Here is a 21,207-nt window from a genome sequence, read left to right on the forward strand (position 1 = left end):
GGATTCAGGCAGCCTGGTGCTGGTTCTAAAATGGCCACAGGCAAGGCAAGGGACAGATGGTCTCTTTCTGATGCTGAGCCGGGGAAGTGGGGAAAGGGAAAAAGGAAAAAATAAATACCATCACAGTCAGGAATTTAAAAATAAACTGAAAAACCTGAAAGATAAACAGCTTACTTCTGAGGTTCCGCCTGCCTCCAGAGCCTTCCAAGGGAAGAGAGAGCTGTGGGCCTGGGGGCCAACTCCCAGTCGTGGGTCTGAAGACAGCCGGAGGTCATTCCAGCCGTCCCCCTGTCCCCAGTCCTGCAGCGTTTGAGGTCGCCGAGGTGGCTTCTTGCCTTTGCTTCCCCCAGCATTCCTTCCCCAGTCTCGCCTTAGGGAAGTTAAAATTTTCAGATGTTACAATCTCTGTGTGCCTCTCTCCTCCCTAAGAACAGGGTCAGCAGAATCCATGTCATCATCTCACAGCTGCCGTGGCCACCCAACTGCCCAGCACTTGACAATGTGCAAGGGGCTTCCACAACACCGCTTCTCATTCACGCCTGGAACCTGCAGGGAAGCGGGGCAGGAGCTACAACCTCACTTCACAGACGAGAAACCCGAGGCTCTGACAGGTCACGGACCTGCCACGGTGAAGCCAGACCTCAAGCTTGCTTGGTCACCCCGGCAGCCTCTTGAGCTTCATCCGCCAGAAGGCATTTGCCGTCGGCAAGCCAAAGACGAACCTCCTCAGGCTCCGATGTGACTGCCTCACAGCTGCTGGTCCCAGGTAAGCTGACCTGGAGCCTTGCCAGAGCCCACACTGGTGTCCTTTCGTTTTGTTCCCAGCTGGTGTGGCCAGGTGGCAGATGCATGGATCTCTCCCTGTTCTCACGTTGTCTTCTACCTCTGGGCCTCCATGGACGGCGGTCACTCTTCTTTACTGGGCTGCCTTGGGCCCATGCCTCCAGATCTCAACCTAGCCACAGCCACCTCCAGGAAGCGTGCCCAACGGAACCCTGTTCTGCACCCACAGTTCTCTCTGTCGTGACAAAAATCCTGTTTTTGTGGCGGATTCTGTCTCCTTGGCCAGAGTAATTTCTTGGTGGTCAGGGTTACACTGAACACCTGTCTGCTGAATGAATGAAATAAAAGAAAGTAGGTGTTACCTAGAAAAACGCTCCTCACTGTTCAACACGGTGGTTTCTAACACAACTTTGGGCTGTCTCTGTCCTTCCTAAACCACACTAGAGTGTTCGCTCACATGTGATGCACTGGGCAGCTGCTCAACACGAATCCTTTTGCCATGTGGAATCAGCACCTCACAGCTACCTGCTTGGTAAATGGGCGTTCCCAGAAGTGGACTCTCTTCAAGTACAGAACTCCAAATGGTCAGCAAAAATCAAAGGGGGCTGCTGATAAGGGCCCGAGCACCACAGGAGGCCGCAGGGCAGGAAGAGGTGGAGAGGTGAAGGGAATGCCTCTTGGGGGAGAAGGAGAGGAAGATGACAGGGCAGAGGCCAGGAGACCCACTTCACCTGGAGGCTCCCAGGTGTAAGGGGTAACCCAGGGGCAAGTTTCTAGGCTGAGACAGAAAGGATGCCACGAGTGTAGTGAGATAGACCAGCAGGGTCGGTGCCAACACTGCACTGAAAATGACAAGGCCTGGGCACTGGTTCTGACTCTTAGGGAATTTAGGCAAATCAACCTCTCAGAGCCTTTTTCCTTATCTACTTAGTCCCATCACAAAAGAATTGATGGCTGGAGCCTGGCTGTGGCACAGCAGGTCAAGCTGCTGCCTGTGACACCAGCATCCCATATAAGCAGTGGTTTGAATCCTGGTTGTGTCACTTCCAATCCAGTTCATTGTTCATGTACCTGAGAAGGCAGCAGATGATGGCTCAAGTGCTTGGGCCCCTGCCACCCACACAGGAGACTTGGATGGAGTTCCAGGCTTCTGGCTTCGACCTGGCCCAGCCCTGACCATCACAGCCATTTGGGAACTGAACCAGCAGACAGAAGATCAATCTCTCTGTGTGTGCGTGTTTCTCTGTCTCTCCCTCTAACTCTACCTTTCAAATAAATAAATAAATCTTTTAAAAAAAAAAACAAACTTAGGGCTGTAAAAACATCCTGAAATAAAGCGCTCCACATCTGCATAGCATCCTTATGAAGAGTCGGGCTTCCGCAGAGCAAGGAAAGGTGACGCAACAGTGATTTTCTGACACTGCTGAGGGTCCTGGGCTTTAGGGTGAAGAGTGGCAGCTTAGGAGAAAAAAGACCCGAAAGCAGAACTGGAGGACGGGCAGGAGAGAGACAGGAAGGCGAGGCAGGCCCTGGGAGAGACACAGACAGGGCAGCAAGGGGCACAGTGTGGAGGCAGCAGGCAGGGGAGAGACGTCAGGCCTGCTCAAGCTGGCGGGGCGCAGACTAACGGAGGAAGACACCACCAGTAATCAGGGGTTGGATAATAATAAGGCTTCTCGCAACTGGTTTTCAATGGTAGCACAAACAAATCATTATACCTCATTGCCAGCCTCCTACTGTGGGAGGCAGGTGTCCACAGATCCTAGGGAGGAGACCGGGGCAGCTTCCTGACCAAGAAAGCCTGCCCCTCTCGCGCCCCCACAACGCCTCTAACTCCAGAAACCCACTCAGGGGCAGGAGCAAGGACTGGGGAAAGAATGCTAGGAAAGAACCTAGAAGGGAGGGCAGAGGGTGCAGAGCTGAGTCAGTGGGAAGCAGAGCAGAGGGTGGGGCCCGCAGTCGGGGGGGGGGGGGCCTGAATCACAGACTTAGAAGAAACAACATTACCCCTCACAGGGTGGGGACTAGGTATTCTCTGGCTCCACCAAGGGCCAGCCCAGGATAAATTACAGTCAAAGGGAAGTAGGTGAGACAGGAGGAGGAACTTCCTGATGGGCAGGATGGGGCAAACAGGCTTACCCAACTTCTCACCAGGCCTGTCTCTCCTCTTTCTCCTAAGAAACCTTCTCTGGCTCCCTTCCTGCCAACTCTAGGGCTCAGCGAACCAGTCCATGTATTCATTCAACAGACGCCGAGTACCTGCCGTATACCCGGCACACGAGATCCCAGTGAACAGGGCAGCAATGGTCCCTTCTTTCAGGACACTTGACAGTCTGGTGGAGGAGGCAAACACTGATGACATCATCACACACAACAACTATGAGAGACTGAAGAAAAGGTACAAACACCATGGAGGGAGGCTCTTCCTATAAGAGGCACCAGGTGATCTGCAAAAATGGTCTGCTATTCACTTGGCCCAGAAAAACCCACAACATCATGCAAATCAGGAGCCTCAAACCTCTGTGTCCACTTTAAGAACGCCATCAAGGGTATGCACATCGGAAGAGCCAGCAGGCATCTGAAAAACAGCACACTGAAGCAGCGCTGAGCTCCAGGGTAGAGTCGGTGGCCGTGCCCAGGCCCAACAGTGAGGCCGGACACAGGGCCGGTGATCCAGAAAGACTTTTCATGGCACATTCTCAACAGCACAGGGAGTAACACTGGGCTTAAGGGTTTGCACAAAGGGACTCTGGTCATCGAACAGATCCACCCGAGACGCGCCCCTGTCCCTGCCGAGCTCAGCGCTGGACTAACCACGCCCCTGCCGCACTGAGGGTCCTCACCTCTCCCGAAGGAACAGGCTGTGCCTGAACCAGAGGAGGAGGGGCACGGAAGGAACAAGATATCCCAAGAGGAACTGAAGAAACACAAACTGATGGTGTGGGAATAAATTCAGCATAGAATAAATGCACCAAAAGTAGAAATAAATAAATAAATGGTTCAACGGAGGTCCTGATGAGGACGGGAGCAGGGAGGCCTGCAGAGGAAGTGAGATTCATGCTGAGCCCAAAACAAGGAGCAAGAGTCACCCAGGCAGAGCTCTGGGGCTGGCGGGCGCGAAGGCCCTCAGCGCCAGGCAAGGCAGTGGGAGGAGCCACGCAACCGCCTCAGCCCGACCTGTGCTTTTCCATAGAGTTCCTCACACATTTTTGTAGGGATGTCTCTCTCCCACCCCAACAGGGCCTTGTCCCCTCCCCATCAGAATGTCCCCAAGGGGGAGGCACTGGCTTCGCCCCTCTGCTTCCTCTGGGTGGGTCAGAGCTTTTCCGAGTGCCTGCCAGGGTGACTGCCGGAATTCCTGACTCAGGGGGCAGGGCAAACAGGAGTTATGCGCTCCTGGAAGATTGCGAAGTTACTCTTTTTTCCAGTGATGCTTGGATTCTCTCGGGCGATGGGCGATGGCTCTGGGACGGGGAGCCAGGCCTCCACCTCGGACTCAGTGACTCACCGCAGCCATTCGGATAAAAGTCAGCGGTCTGGTGGTTTTCTCTTTGTTAAAGAAAACTCTAAGTCAGGAGAGTTCACAGAGCCCCAAGAGACATCCATCTGGGCACTTTCTTCAGTCAGAGCCTTGGGCACCCACCTCTCGTGAGCGTTTACTGGGCTAAGGGCTTCCCATCACACTTATTTAACCCTCTCAACATCCCTGTGAGGTGGGTCTTCTTGCCCTCATTTTATAAGGGATGAGGGCTGATCACTGGCCAAAGACCACACGGGAAGCCACAGAGCTGAGTCTGTCTCCAAGGCCTGTGCTGTGGGGCTGGTGAGTGGTGAGTGGTGATGGAGAAGGCCCCCCCTACTCCAGGCCCCTCTCTATCCTCGAGCCCCCACAAAAATTCCCATTTCCCAAGTCAACCTTCGCCGGGATCTGCCCGGCTGCCCCAGGCACCAGTGCACTCAGGAAACTGTTTCGGCTGCACACCTCCGCGGTCCCTTCAGACCATGTCCCGAAACTTCCCTGGATCTGTGTGCTGTCCACAGATGCTGGCCCCAAGCCCACCCCAAGACCTCCACACAAGCAGGCACCCTGTCCCCAAGGCCATGCTGTTGCTCTCAACTCCTCCTTTCCCCAGGTTAGCACACACAGTTGTCACCTCAGATGTGTACCTTTCCTTATATAAGAATACTGCAAATCACACATCTGTTTGGACATTTAAATCAGTGCCAGACAGTAGGCACTCAAAGACTGTTACGAAGGGAGAGAAGGATCCCTGGAGCCAGAGTTTGTGGTATAGCCGGCCATGCCACTGCCTGCAATGCTGGCGTCCCAGAGGGGTGTCAGTTTGAGTCCTGGCTGCTCCACTTCTGGTCCAGCTCCCTACTAATGCACCTGGGAAAGCAATGGAAGATGGCCCAAGTACTTGGGCCCCTGACACTCACATGGGAGACCTGGAGGAAGCTGCTGACTCCTGGCTTCAGCTTGGCCCAGCCCCAGCCATTGCAGCAATCTAGGGAGTGAACCAGCAAATGGAAGATCTCTCTCTCCTTCTAATTCTGCCTTTCAAATAAATAAAATAAAGTTTAAAAGAGATAGAGCGAGAGAAAAGAAAGAAGGACTAATTGGTCCCCTACATCAGCTCCCCTGGGTCCCACCCTGACTCCACTGAATCACCTCTGGGGGCAGGAGCTGGGTATGTGCAGGTTTGGGATGCTACAAAGATGATGTGAGCCTCTGATTAAAAGTCACTGAGTGGGGGCGGGTGCTATGGCGCAGTGGGTTAACGCCCTGGCCTGAAGCACCAGCATCCCATTTGGGCGCCAGTTCTAGTCCCGGCTGCTCCTCTTCCAATCCAGCTCTCTGCTATGGCCTGGGAAAGCAGCAGAAGATGGCTCAAGTTCTTGGGCCCCTGCACTCGCATGGGAGACCCGGAAGAAGCTCCTGGTTTCAGATCAGCGCAGCTCCGGCCATTGCGGCCAACTGGGGAGTGAACCATCAGACGGAAGACCTCTCTTTCTCTGCCTCTCCTCTCTCTGTGTAACTCTGTTTTCAAATAAATAACTCTTTACCAAAAAAAAAAAAAAAAAAAGTCACTGAGTTGCTAATCTCTTTGTTTTGTGGGTGAAAAAAACAGAGACAAGTAAGCTAGAAACGGAAGTGAAACTAGAGCCAGGTCTCCCAGCTCCTGCCGCCACATTGCTCACGGGTGTGCTGAAGGCAGCGCCCAAGCTGCGCAGCCCCTCCTGGCAGCAGGCCTCCAGCTGGGAGCCCTTCAGAGACGGACTTCCACCTGACACAGTCCCAGGAGGTTATGAGGTTATGAGGCCGGGGCAGGCAGCGTGGACAGCAGCAGGGGCATCCATCATGAACTTGTGAAACACGCCTAATCTGGATTCTGGACTGAGCGTGAACAGTTCCCTCCTGGTGGGGATTAAGTACGTGAGTACAGGAGGTCAGCGCTAACTTCCTCTAAGGCCTGCTGTTGGCACTTGTACGATGCAAGGATGGCCTGCAGATGCTCTACGTTAACACAAGCACTTACATCACTTTTCATTTTTATTAGTGATGGTGGTGAGAACAGTATCTAGGCAGTGTGTGGTGCCAGACTACAGGATAACACCCAGGGAAGACCGCATTTCTGGGAGTCGGCAATTGGAACACTCACTCACAGGGCACCATGGGGTGGGCGTTTGGCCCGGCAGTTAAGATGCTGATTAGGATGTCTTCGTCCTAATCCCACTGGAGGGATGGGTTCGATACCTGGTTCTGGCTCCTGATTCCAGTTTCCTGCTCATGCAGACTTTGAGAAGCCGTGGAGATGGCTCAAGTGGTTGGGTTCCTGCCACCTATGTGGGAGGCCTGGACTGAGTTCCCAGCTCCCAGCTTGCAATGAGCAAGCATTTGGGGAGCGAATCGGCACATAGGAGCACCCTCTCGAGTGCCCACACTCGCTCAAATAAATATTAAAAACAAAAACTTTCGAGCATCAGGGTTGGATAGACTAGCTTCAGTTCAAGAGCAACTGACCCCAGCTCACACGTGGCTCAAACCAAGAGGGAAGCAGGCTCTCAATTGCAGTGGGAGGATGTGTGGTGCCAAGGGCACCTCTGGCAGGTAACCCGTATCTGAATACACGCAGCCTCCTGAGGCTGTACACAGATGACGGAGAAGGGGACCTCATCAATGCTGCAGCTCTCCCTCAATCCTAGGGAGCCAGCACTGTTGGGAGGGAATGCAGGTCTCCTGTGCTGCCAGCCAGCTAAGGGCACAGCCTGCCACAGTGCAGCCCAAGACACCACCTCGCTCTAGCACCTGGAGGTACAAAACCCACTCTGCATTTTGATTCTAAGACAGGTCTCCCTAGCACGGGGGCTCTCATGTCCTCTTCCTTCTCCCCGCTCCTCACCCCAGAGAGTCAATGACAAAGGGTACATGGTGCAGACAAGAAGGGAGGAAGCTGGTAGGCTGCTGACTTGCTCATGCTGTGTCCCAAGACACTGAACTCACTTCTGGGTCATGCTCTGGGTCTATCCAGAGGTGTGGACACCACAGAGGGATGCAGAGCCTAACCTGGCTCAAAACTGTATAGGTCTCAGAGCCTAGAACTCACGCATCCCCTCACACGGCAGTGCAGAGCTGCTGGTAATCTGTGTTATCTTCATCCTCTAAATGACCTCCTTCCCAGTTTCCTCCAAGCCCCCAGACCCCGGGAGGAGACGCAGAGAGGGGCTGAGCCTGAGCATGGTGAGGAGTATCTGCACAACAGCACAGCCAGGAAGCAAGTCACAGCTGAGAGACGGTCCAAGGAGCTGAATGTGGAAGAGAAACCCGTAACTTCTCTTTCCGCTGCCCGATCCTGGGGGATCCCGTGCAGCCGTTTCACCTAAAGTCCCTGCCAGGGAGAAAGGCCTATACTCTCACATCAGAGGCAGGAGGGAGGGGTGCACTCACAGCTGCTGATACACATGGACTTCTGACACAGTGCGCTCACCTGACTCCACAAATACCAGCCAGGTATTAAGCACCTGTTAGGTCAGGCCCTCTGCTCACCTCTGCACACGCAAGAGGGGATGAGACGTGGAACGGTGGTTGCCAGGGGCCAGGGTGAAGGGAATGGAGAGCTACTGTTGCACGCATGGCGGCACCGGCTACCCAAAACGCAGATGTGCTTCCCGCCCCAGAACTGTGCAGTTAAAATGTTAAGTCTAATATCATGTATATTTAACCACAGCAGGAATTTTAGAAATGCAGGTGGGATGAACCCGAAAAGCAGGCCTTCTTTTGAATTGCTCAACTCTTTCTTCAAGATGTAATCTTCCAAATCATTCATGGGTCATTCTCTTCCTGTTGTCAGAGCGCTCTGCCCCAGCGGCCCAACAGCCAGCAATCGCCATCAGTTCTGGACCCAGGAAGCTCTGCACACCCAGCCCATGCCACCACTGCCACCCCAGCAGCAGTGCCCAAAAGCTCAGGCTGAAGCCACGCATGCTGATCTCCCCTAAAAAACAAACAGAAAACAACGCAGCCTCAGGTACACAAATACCTGTTCTCTACCAAGACTACCCAGACCACAGGCTCCTGGAGGGCAGCCTCCAGCCCTCCCTCAAGTCATCTACAATCAGGAAACAGCCTGTGCTCCAAGGCTGCAAACCACGCTGAGACCCCCTACAGCTGGTGTCCAAGCCCTCAGCGAGCCCACCGAGCATGCTTACCACAGGTCACTCCAATTAGAGCACAAGTAGAAAGGCAGCCACACTGCCCCGTGGCCCTCCTCGCGACACCGGCCACACACACACACCGGCCACTCCAACAGTACAGGGGCTGCACAGACTCAGGTTTTGGAGTGAGTCAGACTTGAGTCTGCATCGTGGCTCTGCCTCTTCCCGGTCGTCCGCGTTAGATAAGTCATTTAACTTCCAAGTTAGTGTTTCTAAACCTCGGTTTCTTTATCTTGAAAAGGAAGACAGTATCATCTACCTCAAAGGGCTCCTGTGAGTGATAAAGAGATCACAGAAGGAAAGAACCTATGGCAAAGCCCCCTTCGGAGATGAATCCGCATTAAAACACTTCTATCAGAGCCATCTCTGTTCCAAAGCCAGGGAGAGAAGGGCTCTCAGGAAGACTAAGGGGAGGAGAACCAGCAGGTCCTGGTCCACACTGCCTGTTCCCATCCTCCCTCGACACACTGCCCTATAGGTGGGCCCAGAGCAGCAGTCACTGTGAGAGGGACTTTTTTTTTTTTTTTGAGATTTTTATTTGACAGAGAGAGGGAGAGCCACAGAGAAAGGTTTTCCATCCGCTTGCTCACTCCACAAATGGCCACAACAGCCACAGCTGAGCCCATCTGAAGCCAGGAGCCAGGTCTCCTACACGGATGCAGGGGCCAGCTTCCATTGCTTTCCCAGGCCTGTAGCAGAGAGTTGGATCAGAAAACCAGCATCCAGAACACGAACCGGCGCCCATACCGGATGCTGGCATTGCAGGCAGAGGCTTAGCCTGCTACACCATAGTGCGGGCCTGAGAGGGACTTTCTACAGCTTTCCCAAACCTTAGCTAGCCGAGGCCAGGCACCCATCAAGTTGAGACAGACCCAGAGACATCGAGACGCTGACAGCAGCTCTGCATTGCCTCAACTTGTCCTGTGCAGCTGCTGTCCCCAGCCACCACCAACTCCCCAAGAGGACACACCATGGCCAGGTGCCTCCCACCCCCTCACTTCCCTGCAGTGAGTCACGACATTCATTCTTCACCTTTGATCTGAAGGGGACAAGGGCAGGATGCAAAGGCCCAAGCCCCTCTCCCAGCACTGTGCGCGTGGGCCTCTCTCCGCCTCTGCTTCGTGCTCCGGGACTCTGGGGGCACCGCGGGCAGTTGCTTCCTTGCACACTCTTTCCTGAGCCACTTAAAATTAAACACCAAGCGCTGCCTGCTTTAGCCACGCTCTTACAAATGTGCCTTGAAAGAACGAGTGGGTGGGTGGTGGCTCGGGAACAGGAGAATCCTCTTCCTGGCAGTCTGGCGTGGAGCCCACCCGGTCTACCTGCACAGGTGTGACGCAGACAAAGCGACGCTGTCGGGAGCAGCATGTGCTGGCCGCGCACAGTCGGGTAGCGTCTACGTTCCCTTTCACCCAGAGGGACGAGGGGACTGAGGAACTACTTCCTCCTTCACAGAAGAAAGCAGCCCAGCCCTTCCCCCGCCTCTCCTGTCTCTGTGGCGAGTTCGTGAGAGGCACCAGTGACACCTCAAGTGGAAAAGAATTCTCCAATGCACTGTCCTAGACGCGGCAGGATTGTTAAAAGGGAAGGGCAGGCCGGTGCTGCAGCTCACTAGGCTAATCCTCCACCTGCAGCGCCAGCACCCCGGGTTCTAGTCCCGGTCAGGGCGCTGGATTCTGTCCCGGTTGCTCCTCTTCCAGTCCAGCTCTCTGCTATGCCCCGGGAGTACAGTGCAGGATGGCCCAAGTACTTGGGCCCTGTACCCGCATGGGAGACCAGGAGGAAGCACCTGGCTCCTGGCTTTCAGATCAGCGCAGTGCGCCAGCCGCAGCGGCCATTGGAGGGTGAACCAACAGAAAAATGAAGACCTTTCTCTCTCTCTCTCACTGCCTAACTGTCATAAATAAATAAATAAGGGAAGGGCACTGCTGCCCTAGCTGAGGACCCCTCGAGTGAGGACCCACATTGCTCTGTATCCCGTGCGGTCTGGCATACACAAGCCCCTCTACGGCTTGTGGACTGAGGCTGGTAGGGAAGGACAAGTGACAGGGCACTCAGACCCACATCTCCTGCCCAGGGACGGATCACCGAATGCCTCCTAGGGGCTCAGCACTTTTATAAGCACAAGAAGGACCCACAAGAAATATGGATGCCAGCCCCTGTGCATAACTAAGTGGTAGGAAAAATCAGACTGTAGAATGTATTTACTACAAAGCAATATACAAACAAATGCTGGGAAAGTGGACACGGTCATCAGTTAAGGGCAGGCATTGTCGGGGACACTCTGGGGGCGGGGGAAGCATAGCTGCTTGGGTTGCTCCTGGAGATGGACTTCTCTTCACTCAGCCCTACTGAGCTTCAACCTGTCCTGCAAAGGCCACTGCCCATGGAACTTTCCATCCCCCCCAGAAAATCAGCTAGCACCAGGCCTGCTTGAAGGAGGCGTGCTCGCCCAGAGGCAAGGCGGGAGAGCCCCGGACTCACCGCCTCTTACCTGCACAGACACTGAGCAGTGCGCTTCCCCGTGGGGAGGCAAAAACTCCCTGCCCCTGGCCCTGGGAGTGCCCTGCTGTGGGACGTGGGCCTCTGAGATGCATCTGAGCTCTAACGACCTCCTCCTCGCCTACCAGCACCTCTCTCCTTAGGCCAACAGCTCCCGTCCTCCATTCGTCTCCCCTCTGCCTCCCAGGCTCCTCCTCACACAGGCTGCATCACCGAGCACCTCTCCTGTTACGCTGCTCCAGGAGTCTGGCTCCTTCCAGAAACCCAAGACATGCGGCTTCCCCAACCCAACTCTGCTTCCTTTCAAACACGCAAAAATCGGTAGCACTCCCCTACATGTCCTGCTCATCCTTTGCACACAACGCAAACTGAGAGTCTCACCTATTCTATATGGTATCTGTCTCATGCTAGGAAGTCTCCCACCCCCGACAGACCTCAAGAGCTAAGGCCAAGGCTGGGCCTCCCTGTTCTTACTTCTGGGACCCTTCCGCACCGTCCAAGCCCTAAGCACCTCTCAGGCTGGTGACACCTAGCAGTGCAGCCTTGTCCCTCACATACCAGCTCTAGGTGACAAGCACTCACCCACGCCCTGCAAAGCCACATGTGGGTCTACAGACCCAGGACTCAGAGACCCTCCACTCCAGTAAGAAGAAGGAAAAAAAAGGATTGACTCACATTGTGGCACAGTGAGCTAAGCCACCACCTGTGACATTTGTATCAAAGTCTGGATCACATCCCGACTGCTCCACTCCTGATCCAGCTCCCTGCTAATGTGCCTGTGAAAGCAGTGAAAGAAGGCCCAAGTCCTTGGGTCCCTGCCACCCACATAGGAGACCTGGATGGAACTTCTGGCATCAGCTTGGACCAGACCTGGCTGCTGCGGCCCTTTGGGGAATGAACCAGTGGATGGAAAATCTTTCTGTCGCTCTGACCTCCAAATAAATAAGTCCTTTTTAAAACATTGAGGGTTTAAGGAGTCATATGCCCTTTCCATAGATATTATGTGTCCTTTTTTTAAAAAAAAATATTATTTGAAAGACGGAGTTACAGAGAGAAGTAGAGAGAGAGGCCTTCCATCAGCTGGTTCACTTCCCAAATGGCCACAACGGCCGGAGCTGGGCCAATCCGAAGCCAGGAGCCAGAAGCCTCTTCCGGGTCTCCCATGTGGGTGCAGGGGGGCCAAGGACTTGGGCCATCTTCCACTGCTTTCCCCGGCCACAGCAGAGAGCTGGATTGGAAGTGGAACAGCCGAGACAAACCGGCACCCGTGTGGGATGCCTTACCTGCTACACCACAGCGGTGGTCCCTGTCCTTTCCTTCTGAAACATTGTTTTCCCTCCCACGGGCAGGGTCAGAAGAAATCCGGTGGAAGTTAAGCCTGGAGCTCCCACCCCTCCTGCGGCTCCTGGCCCTCGGCTGCTGATCCGAAGCTCTACCCTGAGAGAGGCTCCGTTCCAGGGCTTCCCAGTTCCGGCGTCTACCTGCTGAATCACCTCTATTGACTCGTCCTGGATAAGACCTACATCTCAACCAACCAAAAAACCGTAAAAAATAAAAACAGGGGTGGACATCGTGGTACAGAGGGTTAGGCCATCACTTGGGACACCCACATCCCACACTCTAGAGCTGGCTCCAGTCCAGGCTGCTCCGCTTCTGATCAGCTTCCCGTTATTGCAACCCTAGGAAGAGGCGGACGACACCTCACGTGCTCAGGCCCTGCCACCCAGGCGGGAGACCTGCTGCCTGGTTTTGGCCTAGCGCAGCACTGGCTGACACAGGCACTTAGGGAGCGAGCCAATGGATGGCAGAGCTCTCTCTCCCTGTTGCTATACCTTTCAAGGAGATGAAAATAATTTTTTTAAAGTAAAATCCTTGTTATATGTGTTCATGGCTGCTTAAGTTTTTTTCCTACAGTTCTTATCATGGCTTGTAATTATAGACAGTCACCTGGTGTCCCATCCTAGTACTAGCCTGTAGAAGAACCAGGTCTGCCTTGTTCACACTGTATCTCTGTGTCTAGTTCTAGATCCTCACCCACAGCGAGCAGACACATCCCTATACCACCTGGCCACTGGACAGAATCTTCAAGGGTTTCCTTGGATCACTACAATTCCATTTTTCCTCTCTCTTCCCTCCACCAGTCCCTACCCTTAGTGAAAACAAAAAGCCTCCAGTACCTTTCCAATCACCCTCTACAGGTGGGAGAACCAGACTCAAGGACAGCCTGGTTGGGAGACTGTCAGCAAGAGGAGAGAGAAGAGAACAAGTGTGAACTACGGGCAAGTCTTCCACCAAACAACGCCTTTGCGTCTTCCTAGAATCTGTGAGTAAAGAAACATTTTCAGTGTCAACTTGTTAACCGGATGCATTTCTGTTCTATCTTTTTCCACGTAGGGGAGGAAAGACTGGAGAGATAGTGGTAGAGTGGGTGCTGAGAGAGTTGGGGGCTGAGCCCCAGATTTCAAGATGACTGACTGCTGACAACGGTAACTTGTGGCAATCAGATTGAACAAAAATGTCCCAACCTTGAGGATTCCAAGATTTAAGGAACACAGGAACCACTTAAGCAAAGGCTAGCCCATGCTGACCAAGGCATTTCTCTTAGCTGGAAGCTCCCAGAGCTCTGGTCGATGGCTTGGTGTCACGCTGGGCACACTACCGCCACGTTCCCACAGTCCCCAGACCAGACTCAACACAGTGCACCGACAGTGCTTGGTGACGGACGGACACAGTAGAGGATGGTATTGACAACTTTCCCCGATTCAGCTTTGCTTGAAGATGAAAGACTGTGCAGGCAGGCTCTCACACGGCTTCTGGGAGCTGCAGCAGCCCGGGACTGTTTAGCACTGAAAGGGTACGGACTCCTTATTTACAGACTGACCGAGCAGAGGAGCATCATGAGTAGTTACGCGTTTCCTGCCATCTTGTCCCCTCAATGACAAACAAGGATGTTTTATTACCTGTCCCAGCTGCCTGTGTCATCCTGTCTCAGCCACACAGTTCAAAGGTGACAGCAGGGGAGGTCAGGTTTAAATCGGGTGAGTTCTCTGAGGTCCTGGGGCGGCAGTGAAGGGGTGGGGCAGCAGGCTCTCCTGCTGACCTTTTTAGTATTTTCTATCTCAACTGTCCAAAAGCTCATGTTTCCGGAATACTCCCTCCACAGACCACTAAGGGCTACGGTGACCAGTCCCGTCCCGGAGCATAAAGGGTGGTGGCGTCTCTCCCCGTCTGGAGAACAGCTGAACACCTAGGGTCGGAAAAATCCCCTGCCTTCTGCCTTCCATCGTTTCGCCAAAGCAGCATTTCACCTTTTTCCAAATGCCTCGCCCCCCTCCTACCCCGCAGTTCTCCAGGGACAAAGTCACTGTCAACGCCCCCATGTCTGCTGCAGGCGGTCAGCCTTCCAGTCCCCCGCCGGAGGCATCTGCCGTCGACACTTGGCCAGCGAGCACATCCGAACACAGCAGCAGCCCCGCGCGGCTCAGCAGCCTTGAGATACATGCCCAGAACTGCCTGCCTTCCAAGTGCTGCTGGCTCCACAGCCGCGTGGAGAGCAAGGGAAGGAGAAGGGCTGCTCCAGAGAACAGACACAACAACATCAAATCACTGGAAAAAGAACATCTCTGTCAGCAGCCACCTCCTAGCAACAAGTCCTCCTTGCATGTGCTCCACGATGTTTCCGCCGGGCAGCACGCAGTGCAGCGCCACAGCGTCAAGGACACTGCAGTCTAAAACTTCCAGCCGGGCAGACAGTACCGAGAAGCTGTTTGACGGATGAAATGGGTCACCCAGAGGGAGCAGTGCAGAAGGAAGGGGGTCAGCCTGGGGTCTGGCCCTTCCTCGGCGCATCTGCTTCCGCTCAGCCTTTGCGAGACGCCAAGAGCTGCTCCTGGAACGGAACCAAGCCTGGACACAGGGAAGGCTGGGAACGGGAAGCCCATGTTTCCTCTTGAACGTTCCTAACTTTACTGCAAGGCACTGCCCAGACAGGAGTCCAGGGCTCTGCTTACCACCACACCAAGTCTGATTCCAAAGACACCTCCGAAAAGAAAAGATAATGTCTTTATGTGCTTAGAAAAGAGGAGCGAGAGGAAGCCTACCAAGCCTGACATTTATGGAAAATGTTCTCTAAGCAAGCATCGTGCTAAGATCTCTCGCCAGTTCTAGCATGTACTCACTCAACAAACATTTGAGCCCCTACTACATACAAAACTGTCCTAAGAACTGGGTGTACAAAAATAAACAACTCAGTCCAAATCCTAGCTTTCACTAACTTATATTTTCGTCGAGATTGTCAGAAATAAATATATACGGCTGTTGGTGACAAACATGATGAAGAATGATTTTAAAGTAGACAAAGGAAATGCCATTATATACAAGAGCAGTTCAAAAGCTTTCTGGAAAATGGAATTAAATGTGTGTTTGGGTACCAAAAATTGTTAAAATCCAGGCATATGAGGGATGTTCAAAAATTCAGAGAAAACTATGCATGGATTTCAAAATATTTGCACCCAAATAAACTTTCCCTTTAATTCCACTTTTCCATGAACTTTTTGAAGTACTTTATTAAAATTTTCTCTACAAACGAAGCAGGGAGGGGGTGCCCTTTTGAATACCGTTGTGCTGGAAGGCTTCCCTGACTGCCATTTGGTAACAACGACACTAAGGGCCAGGCATATATGGTCACTGTGAGCCAGAAACGACTAAGTCCTTAATGAGCAATATTTCATTTACTCATCAGCCACCCCGAGTTCAATACTACGCCCATCCCCACTACACAGATGAGAAAATGGCTTTGTGTAGAATCTGTAATAAGTAAGGGATGAAGGGGGAGCAAGGCCCAGGTGGCACAGGAAGTCAGGAGACCAGGACTGGACCTCAAGATTGCAGTGCCAAACCCCACAATTCTCCCCACTGCACCACGCTACTGCGCTGGTGGGAGAGACGGCACCTCCAGGAGGTCACATGTGGCTCCCCACATTCGGCTAAGAGATGACTGCAATTCAATCTTCCCAAATATGAGACTATATGATTCTCAACACCAGCTAGAAACCAAGCCCTAGCTTGAAACAAGAGGAGAGAGGCAGGCACCTGGGGCTCTTCAAGGCCAGCTAATAAAGCTAAGTTCCTCCCCCCCCCACCCTCCCTGGCCCCCAACGCAAGCCCATGCAGCAAAGGGAGGTACACTTCGCTGCTCACTGTCCAGGTCGCCAGCCAGGCGCCGGCTGCCCAACAGAGCCACGGCAGCTCTCCCAGGCGGAGTGCAGGGACAGGCCCTGAGAAAGGGAGGGCAGGCCCTCTCCAGCTCCGTTGCAGAGCCAGCACAGCTCTCCCCCAAGCCTTGGAATACTGGGGTGCTACAGGGGGAGGCAGAGTATTTCCTCAGGAGCAGAAGGCAGGACAGAGAGAGGGACGGCCCCGAAACGGGTCTGCTAGGAGAGGAGAGAGGACAGAGTGGCAGAAGGCGACCCAAGCAGGCGAGCCCAGAAGGGAAATACCACGCGCAGGGTCAGAGGGTAGCTAATCACCGGGAAACCCACACTGGGGGCCCAGACCAAACTACCAGCGGCTACAAGGAAGGAGAAGCCCAAGCAGAGTGCCACAGGTTCAAAGCAGAGGTCATGGCCTGGACCCACCTATTTTGTGCTGCATTTCCACTCCACAGCCACAGGAACCTGCACCTAGAGTTAATCAGCAACCGGGGCGGGGCGGGTGGAGTGCAGTCAGACTGCTCTTCACAGCCCGCGTCTCCAGCTTATAGCCCGACCCACCTGAGCACCCCAGTTTAAAGCCAGGCTAAGCTGCCCTTACTGATCTCCCTCCTGAGGCCGGCGGCCCCTGTCCCCAACATCAGGACGCACAGAAAGGCCAGGCTCAGTCTCCCTCCCTGGCACCAAAGGGATTATGACCTGAATGGCAGGAGAAAAACTGTGTCACCTGGAGAAACCCAATTAACAACATGACTCTGCTCTCTTCAATTCCCCTCTCCCCTCTAGTCATATCCGGGGCAGCTGCCTGGCTGACCGCCTTTTCCCACTACCGGCCACGTTCCCTGGCTAATTCGAAAGCCAGGAGCCAGGTGGCACGGGGGCCTCCCGAGCAGCTCGCCCACAGATGGGAAATCCTGCTGTCCCCACACCTTGGCCTGTTGAGCAAGCTGGAAGGGCACGGGATCCAACACCACCTGGCAGTCTGGAGTGTTCACCTTGAAATCAGCGAATTGCCCTTAAGCCAAAGCTGCGTGGGGAAGGAGCACACACACACAGGAGGGCAGCCAGAGCTCCTTCAGAGGAGCCTGCAAGTGCCCCCACGTGGGACAAGAAATGGTATTTGCAAGCGATGTCTGCTGCTCTTGTTTCCACTCAACCCCTTTCCTAATTATAATTAGCGCCCCCCCAACATACACATAACCGCAGCTTTTCCAAACCACAGGCCGCGTGTGTGTGTGTGTGTGTGTGTGTCCATGTATGTAAACATTCTCTTCCCGGCCCGGTGCTGGAGTTACTTAAAAGAGACGTCTGCCCTCCTCCCCCGCTGCACTTGTCTGGGTCCCGGCCTCACGGCGCTGCGGAGTGGGTAATGCAATACTCGGGGACCCTGAGACCGGAAATGCCTGGCTCTGGACTGCTGGCCGGCTGCACTTGAAACAGGAGCGCAGGCACAGCCAGGGGCAACTGGACGTTGGGACCACAGGGGAGCCCGCGGGAGGGAGGAGGGGAGCGGGGAGCTGCGATTCCGACCGGGGAAGAGACGCGATTCAGGGGGCAGGCCAGGAGGAGAAAGACGGATGAGGGGGAGGCTCGTCAAGACACTTGCAAAGTCAAAAATCCTGGGAGCCGAGGAAGGGGGGGCAGGGGAGAGCCAAGTAAGGGCAAGGGGACCGCCATGGAGCCCCTGCAGGTGACTCCAAACACTTCGGAGGAGGGGGTTCCCGGGCCCCAGAGTAGAGGCAGGGGTGGCAGGGAAGTGTGGGGGCGGGGCACCCCAGGGTGGAGACCGAACCGGTTCCCAGAACCTGCGGCGAGTGGAGAGAGAAGGGGAGCAGAGGGCGGGGGCCCGGCGGCCGCGAGAGCCCGGGAAAGAGGCGAGGGTCGCCTAGGGCTGGGAAGCGGCCGGTGGAGGGGGCGCCCGACTAGCACGTGAGGCGCGCAGCCAGCACGCTCCCTCCCCTGCAGCGAGGACGCGAACCAGGGCGAGGCTGGGGGGCGGCGCGCTCACCCGCAGGGCGGACAGGTCGATGTCGTCCAGGCTGCGGGCGGGGGCTGGGTCGCCCATGGCCTCCGCGGGGAACGGCGCCCCGGGGCCGCTCACGCTCCGGCTCGGTTATTCCACTGCCGCCGTCGCCGCTTCTCCCCCATCGGGGGACCTTGGGGGCGGGCTCCACCGCGCCTCCCCCGGAGACCGGGGAGGGGGAGGGCCGGCGGGAGGACCGACCCACCGGCTGACAGGAGCTATCGCCCCGGAGCCTGCAACCCGAGCCTCCCGCCTCTCCTGCGCAGGCGCGGAGCGGCCGTGCCCCGGGAGGGTGGAAGAGCGAACGTGACGCGAGCGCGCCGGGTTCCCCCTCCCCCTAGGCGCCGACACCTGCGCGCAGGCGCAGCAGAGCCGGCGAAAGGCGCGCGCGAGGACCGAGCGACCGCGCGAGCCTGGCGTGAAAGAAGTGGGCGGCGGCCGAGGCGGCCGCGGTGCGCGCCCACCAGCCGGCGCGCGTGCGCACACGCGTTTCTTTCCCCTAATTTTTTTTTTCCCCCTTTTCTCCCTCCTGTTTCCTTCTAAGATTTCCTTTGACGCCTTTCCTTCCCTTTCCCTCCTTTCGTGTGCCCGGCTGCCAGTCAAACCACCCACCTCCCTATTTGCGGGGGAAGGGGGGCGGGACCCAGCCCCCTCCATTACTAGGGGAGTTGTTATGGTAACTCCCCACGCGAAGGCTGGGTGGCCTCTAGATAGGACGGGCTGTCCACCCACCCAATTGCCATGGCAACAGTGGAGCCGCCAAGGGAGGGGCCTCTCCGTGAGAACTTGGCTGTGGGAACCACGTGGGAGTTGGGGACTGGGGTGGTGGCGGGGGACAGTGGATGCCTCAGGAAGACCCTGTACTCCCGTCCCCGGCGGAGGAAGGGGTACCTCAGATCTCAGGATGGGAGATCCTACGTCAGACCCGAAACCCTGCATGTCTCAAAGTGCGGTGCGCAAAGGCACTGTTCCAACAATTATTCATTGACCGATCACTGGAGTTGTGCGTGGGGGAGAGGTGACAGAGAGGAGGAGGAGGAGACTCTCTAATCCCTGCCAGTCTTGCTCGGATCACCTTAGATCTGGTCGTGTTGGAGCAGCACCTGCAGCCACCGCCTCACGGGAGGCTGGTAGTACTTGGTAAGAACAAGGAGGCTCCTTCTGCCTTGGCTTGCTGTTCAACCTTGAGCAAGTGGCTTTGCTGCTCTGGGTTTTTCCTTCATTGTTGAAACTGAGGGAGCAGACTGCAGGACCGTCAGGGTCTCTGCCCAGCTCGACCACCTCTGAACCTCCCGCCAGCCTTGGTGTTAAACCTCACCTAGGAGGGTTTGAATGAAAGGTCCTTGGAAAAGTGCTGAATGCCTTCCCTCCGCGACCCTGCTTGGTACTTTTGGGTGCACATCCAGGCTTGCTCTCCTCCCTTCCCGGGTCATTTACTTTCCTTACCCGAGCCACCGGCCCCGTTCACTTCCACTCTCTGTCATCCTACTTGGCCACAGAGTGATTTCTGTAAAACTGAAACCTGACCGTATTCCTCTGTGTAAGACGCTTGCTAACAGCTGCTCTCTTCGAAGACCTGTCCGGATGCTGCTTGCTTCTCCTTCTTTATTTTTCGGTACCCCAATGTTCAACTTCACATGTTCCGGCTGTTTGAAATACCACTCAGTTCCCAGAACTCGGCACACTCTCCTGTGGCTGTTGTACTTACTGTCTCTTCTCCCTGGAATAGCCTCCAGCCTCCTGACCCTGCCAGCTCTTGCCGTCCTTTGCTTTGTCCTGTGGGTCTACACTGCCTTCTCCCTGCAGCCTCTGTGGACCCACTACACCCGTTTGGTTCTTCTGGATTAGCTGTCTGGCTTAAGCCCAAAGTAACATTTTACACATTGAACTGTGAATTTCTCTTGAATCTCCTTCAAGGCAGGAACGATCTTGTTCAGCACAGGACCTGGCACCCACGCGAGGATGCCTTCATTAACTTAATGAAGGCATCTGTTATCTGAGTGGGCACTGTAATAGTTCAAGGCCAAGACCATAGGCTAGTAGGAAAAAACAATTTGAAGTTAGGGCTTTAGACAACTTACTAACCTCTCCGAGGCTCAATTCTAATCAACTGTAAAATGAAGATAATAATAGGGACATTAGGATAAAATAAAATTATGTATGTAAAGCACTTGGCATGTACTAGGTCCTTAATAAATTTATTAATGCCTGACTAATAGAGTGTTTAGTGGAGAGATACTAAACAAATGAATGAGCAAACCAAGATCATGGGGATGGGATAATTGGCCACCCAAGACTCCAGAAGCGAAGCAATCTAGGGGGTGACAAGGATAGGAAACAAGACTGGCCCTGTGAAGCCGGAGTATGCATACCAGGACGTATATGGGAGGGGGCCTTCGAAAGATTATGGGAAAACACGTGTTATAAAAAAGCAGCACGGTGGGGCCAGCGCTGTGGCGTAGTGGATAAAGCCATCACTTGAAGTGCTGGCATCCCATTTGGGCGCTGGTTCGAGTCCTGGCTGCTCCACTTCCAATCCAGCTCTCTGCTATGGCTTGGGAAAGCAGTAGAAAATGGCCCAAGTCCTTGGGCCCCTGCACCTGTGTGGGAGATCCAGAAGAAGCTCCTGGCTCCAGATCGGCACAGCTCCACCATTGCAGCCATCTGGGGTGTGAACCAGTGGATGGAAGACCTCTCTCTCTCTCTCCCTCTCTGCCTCTGTGTAATTCTTTCAAATAAATAAATAAATCTTAAAAAAAAAAAAAGCTGCATGGTTTTCAAAATCTTTGCATCAAAATAAACTTACTAGGGTGGGCTTTTGCAGGCCAGGCATTTGGTGCCGTGGTTAACACGGCGCTTAGGATGCCTGCCTCCCATACTCCCTGCGTTCAAGTCTTGGCTCCACTTCTAATTTCAGCTTCCTGCTGATGTGCACCCTGGGAGGCGGCAGTGATGGCTCCAGTACTTAGGTCC

At 54.6% G+C, this 21,207-nt stretch overlaps 1 protein-coding gene across 16 annotated transcripts in view; it reads right to left on the bottom strand.

Annotated features, from left to right (window-relative positions):
• Nucleotides 1–18,649, bottom strand: part of MINK1 (misshapen like kinase 1) — a 55,230-nt gene extending 36,581 nt beyond the window's left edge. For 13 of the 16 annotated variants that reach the window (XM_070061289.2, XM_089318279.1, XM_070061291.2 and 10 more), the window contains exon 1: nucleotides 18,220–18,513. In XM_070061289.2, coding sequence (XP_069917390.1) covers nucleotides 18,220–18,276 — 57 coding nt within the window. In that variant the 5' untranslated portion in view covers nucleotides 18,277–18,513. Of the gene's footprint in view, nucleotides 1–18,219 lie in introns of all 16 variants that reach the window. The other 3 variants (XM_070061282.2, XM_070061281.2, XM_070061278.2) reach the window with 1 other exon arrangement.
• Between the last annotated feature and the right edge of the window lie 2,558 nt (nucleotides 18,650–21,207).

This window comes from Oryctolagus cuniculus, chromosome 17 (assembly GCF_051225735.1).
Source record: "Oryctolagus cuniculus isolate XC-2025 breed Fujian yellow rabbit chromosome 17, ASM5122573v1, whole genome shotgun sequence".
NCBI lineage: Eukaryota > Metazoa > Chordata > Mammalia > Lagomorpha > Leporidae > Oryctolagus > Oryctolagus cuniculus.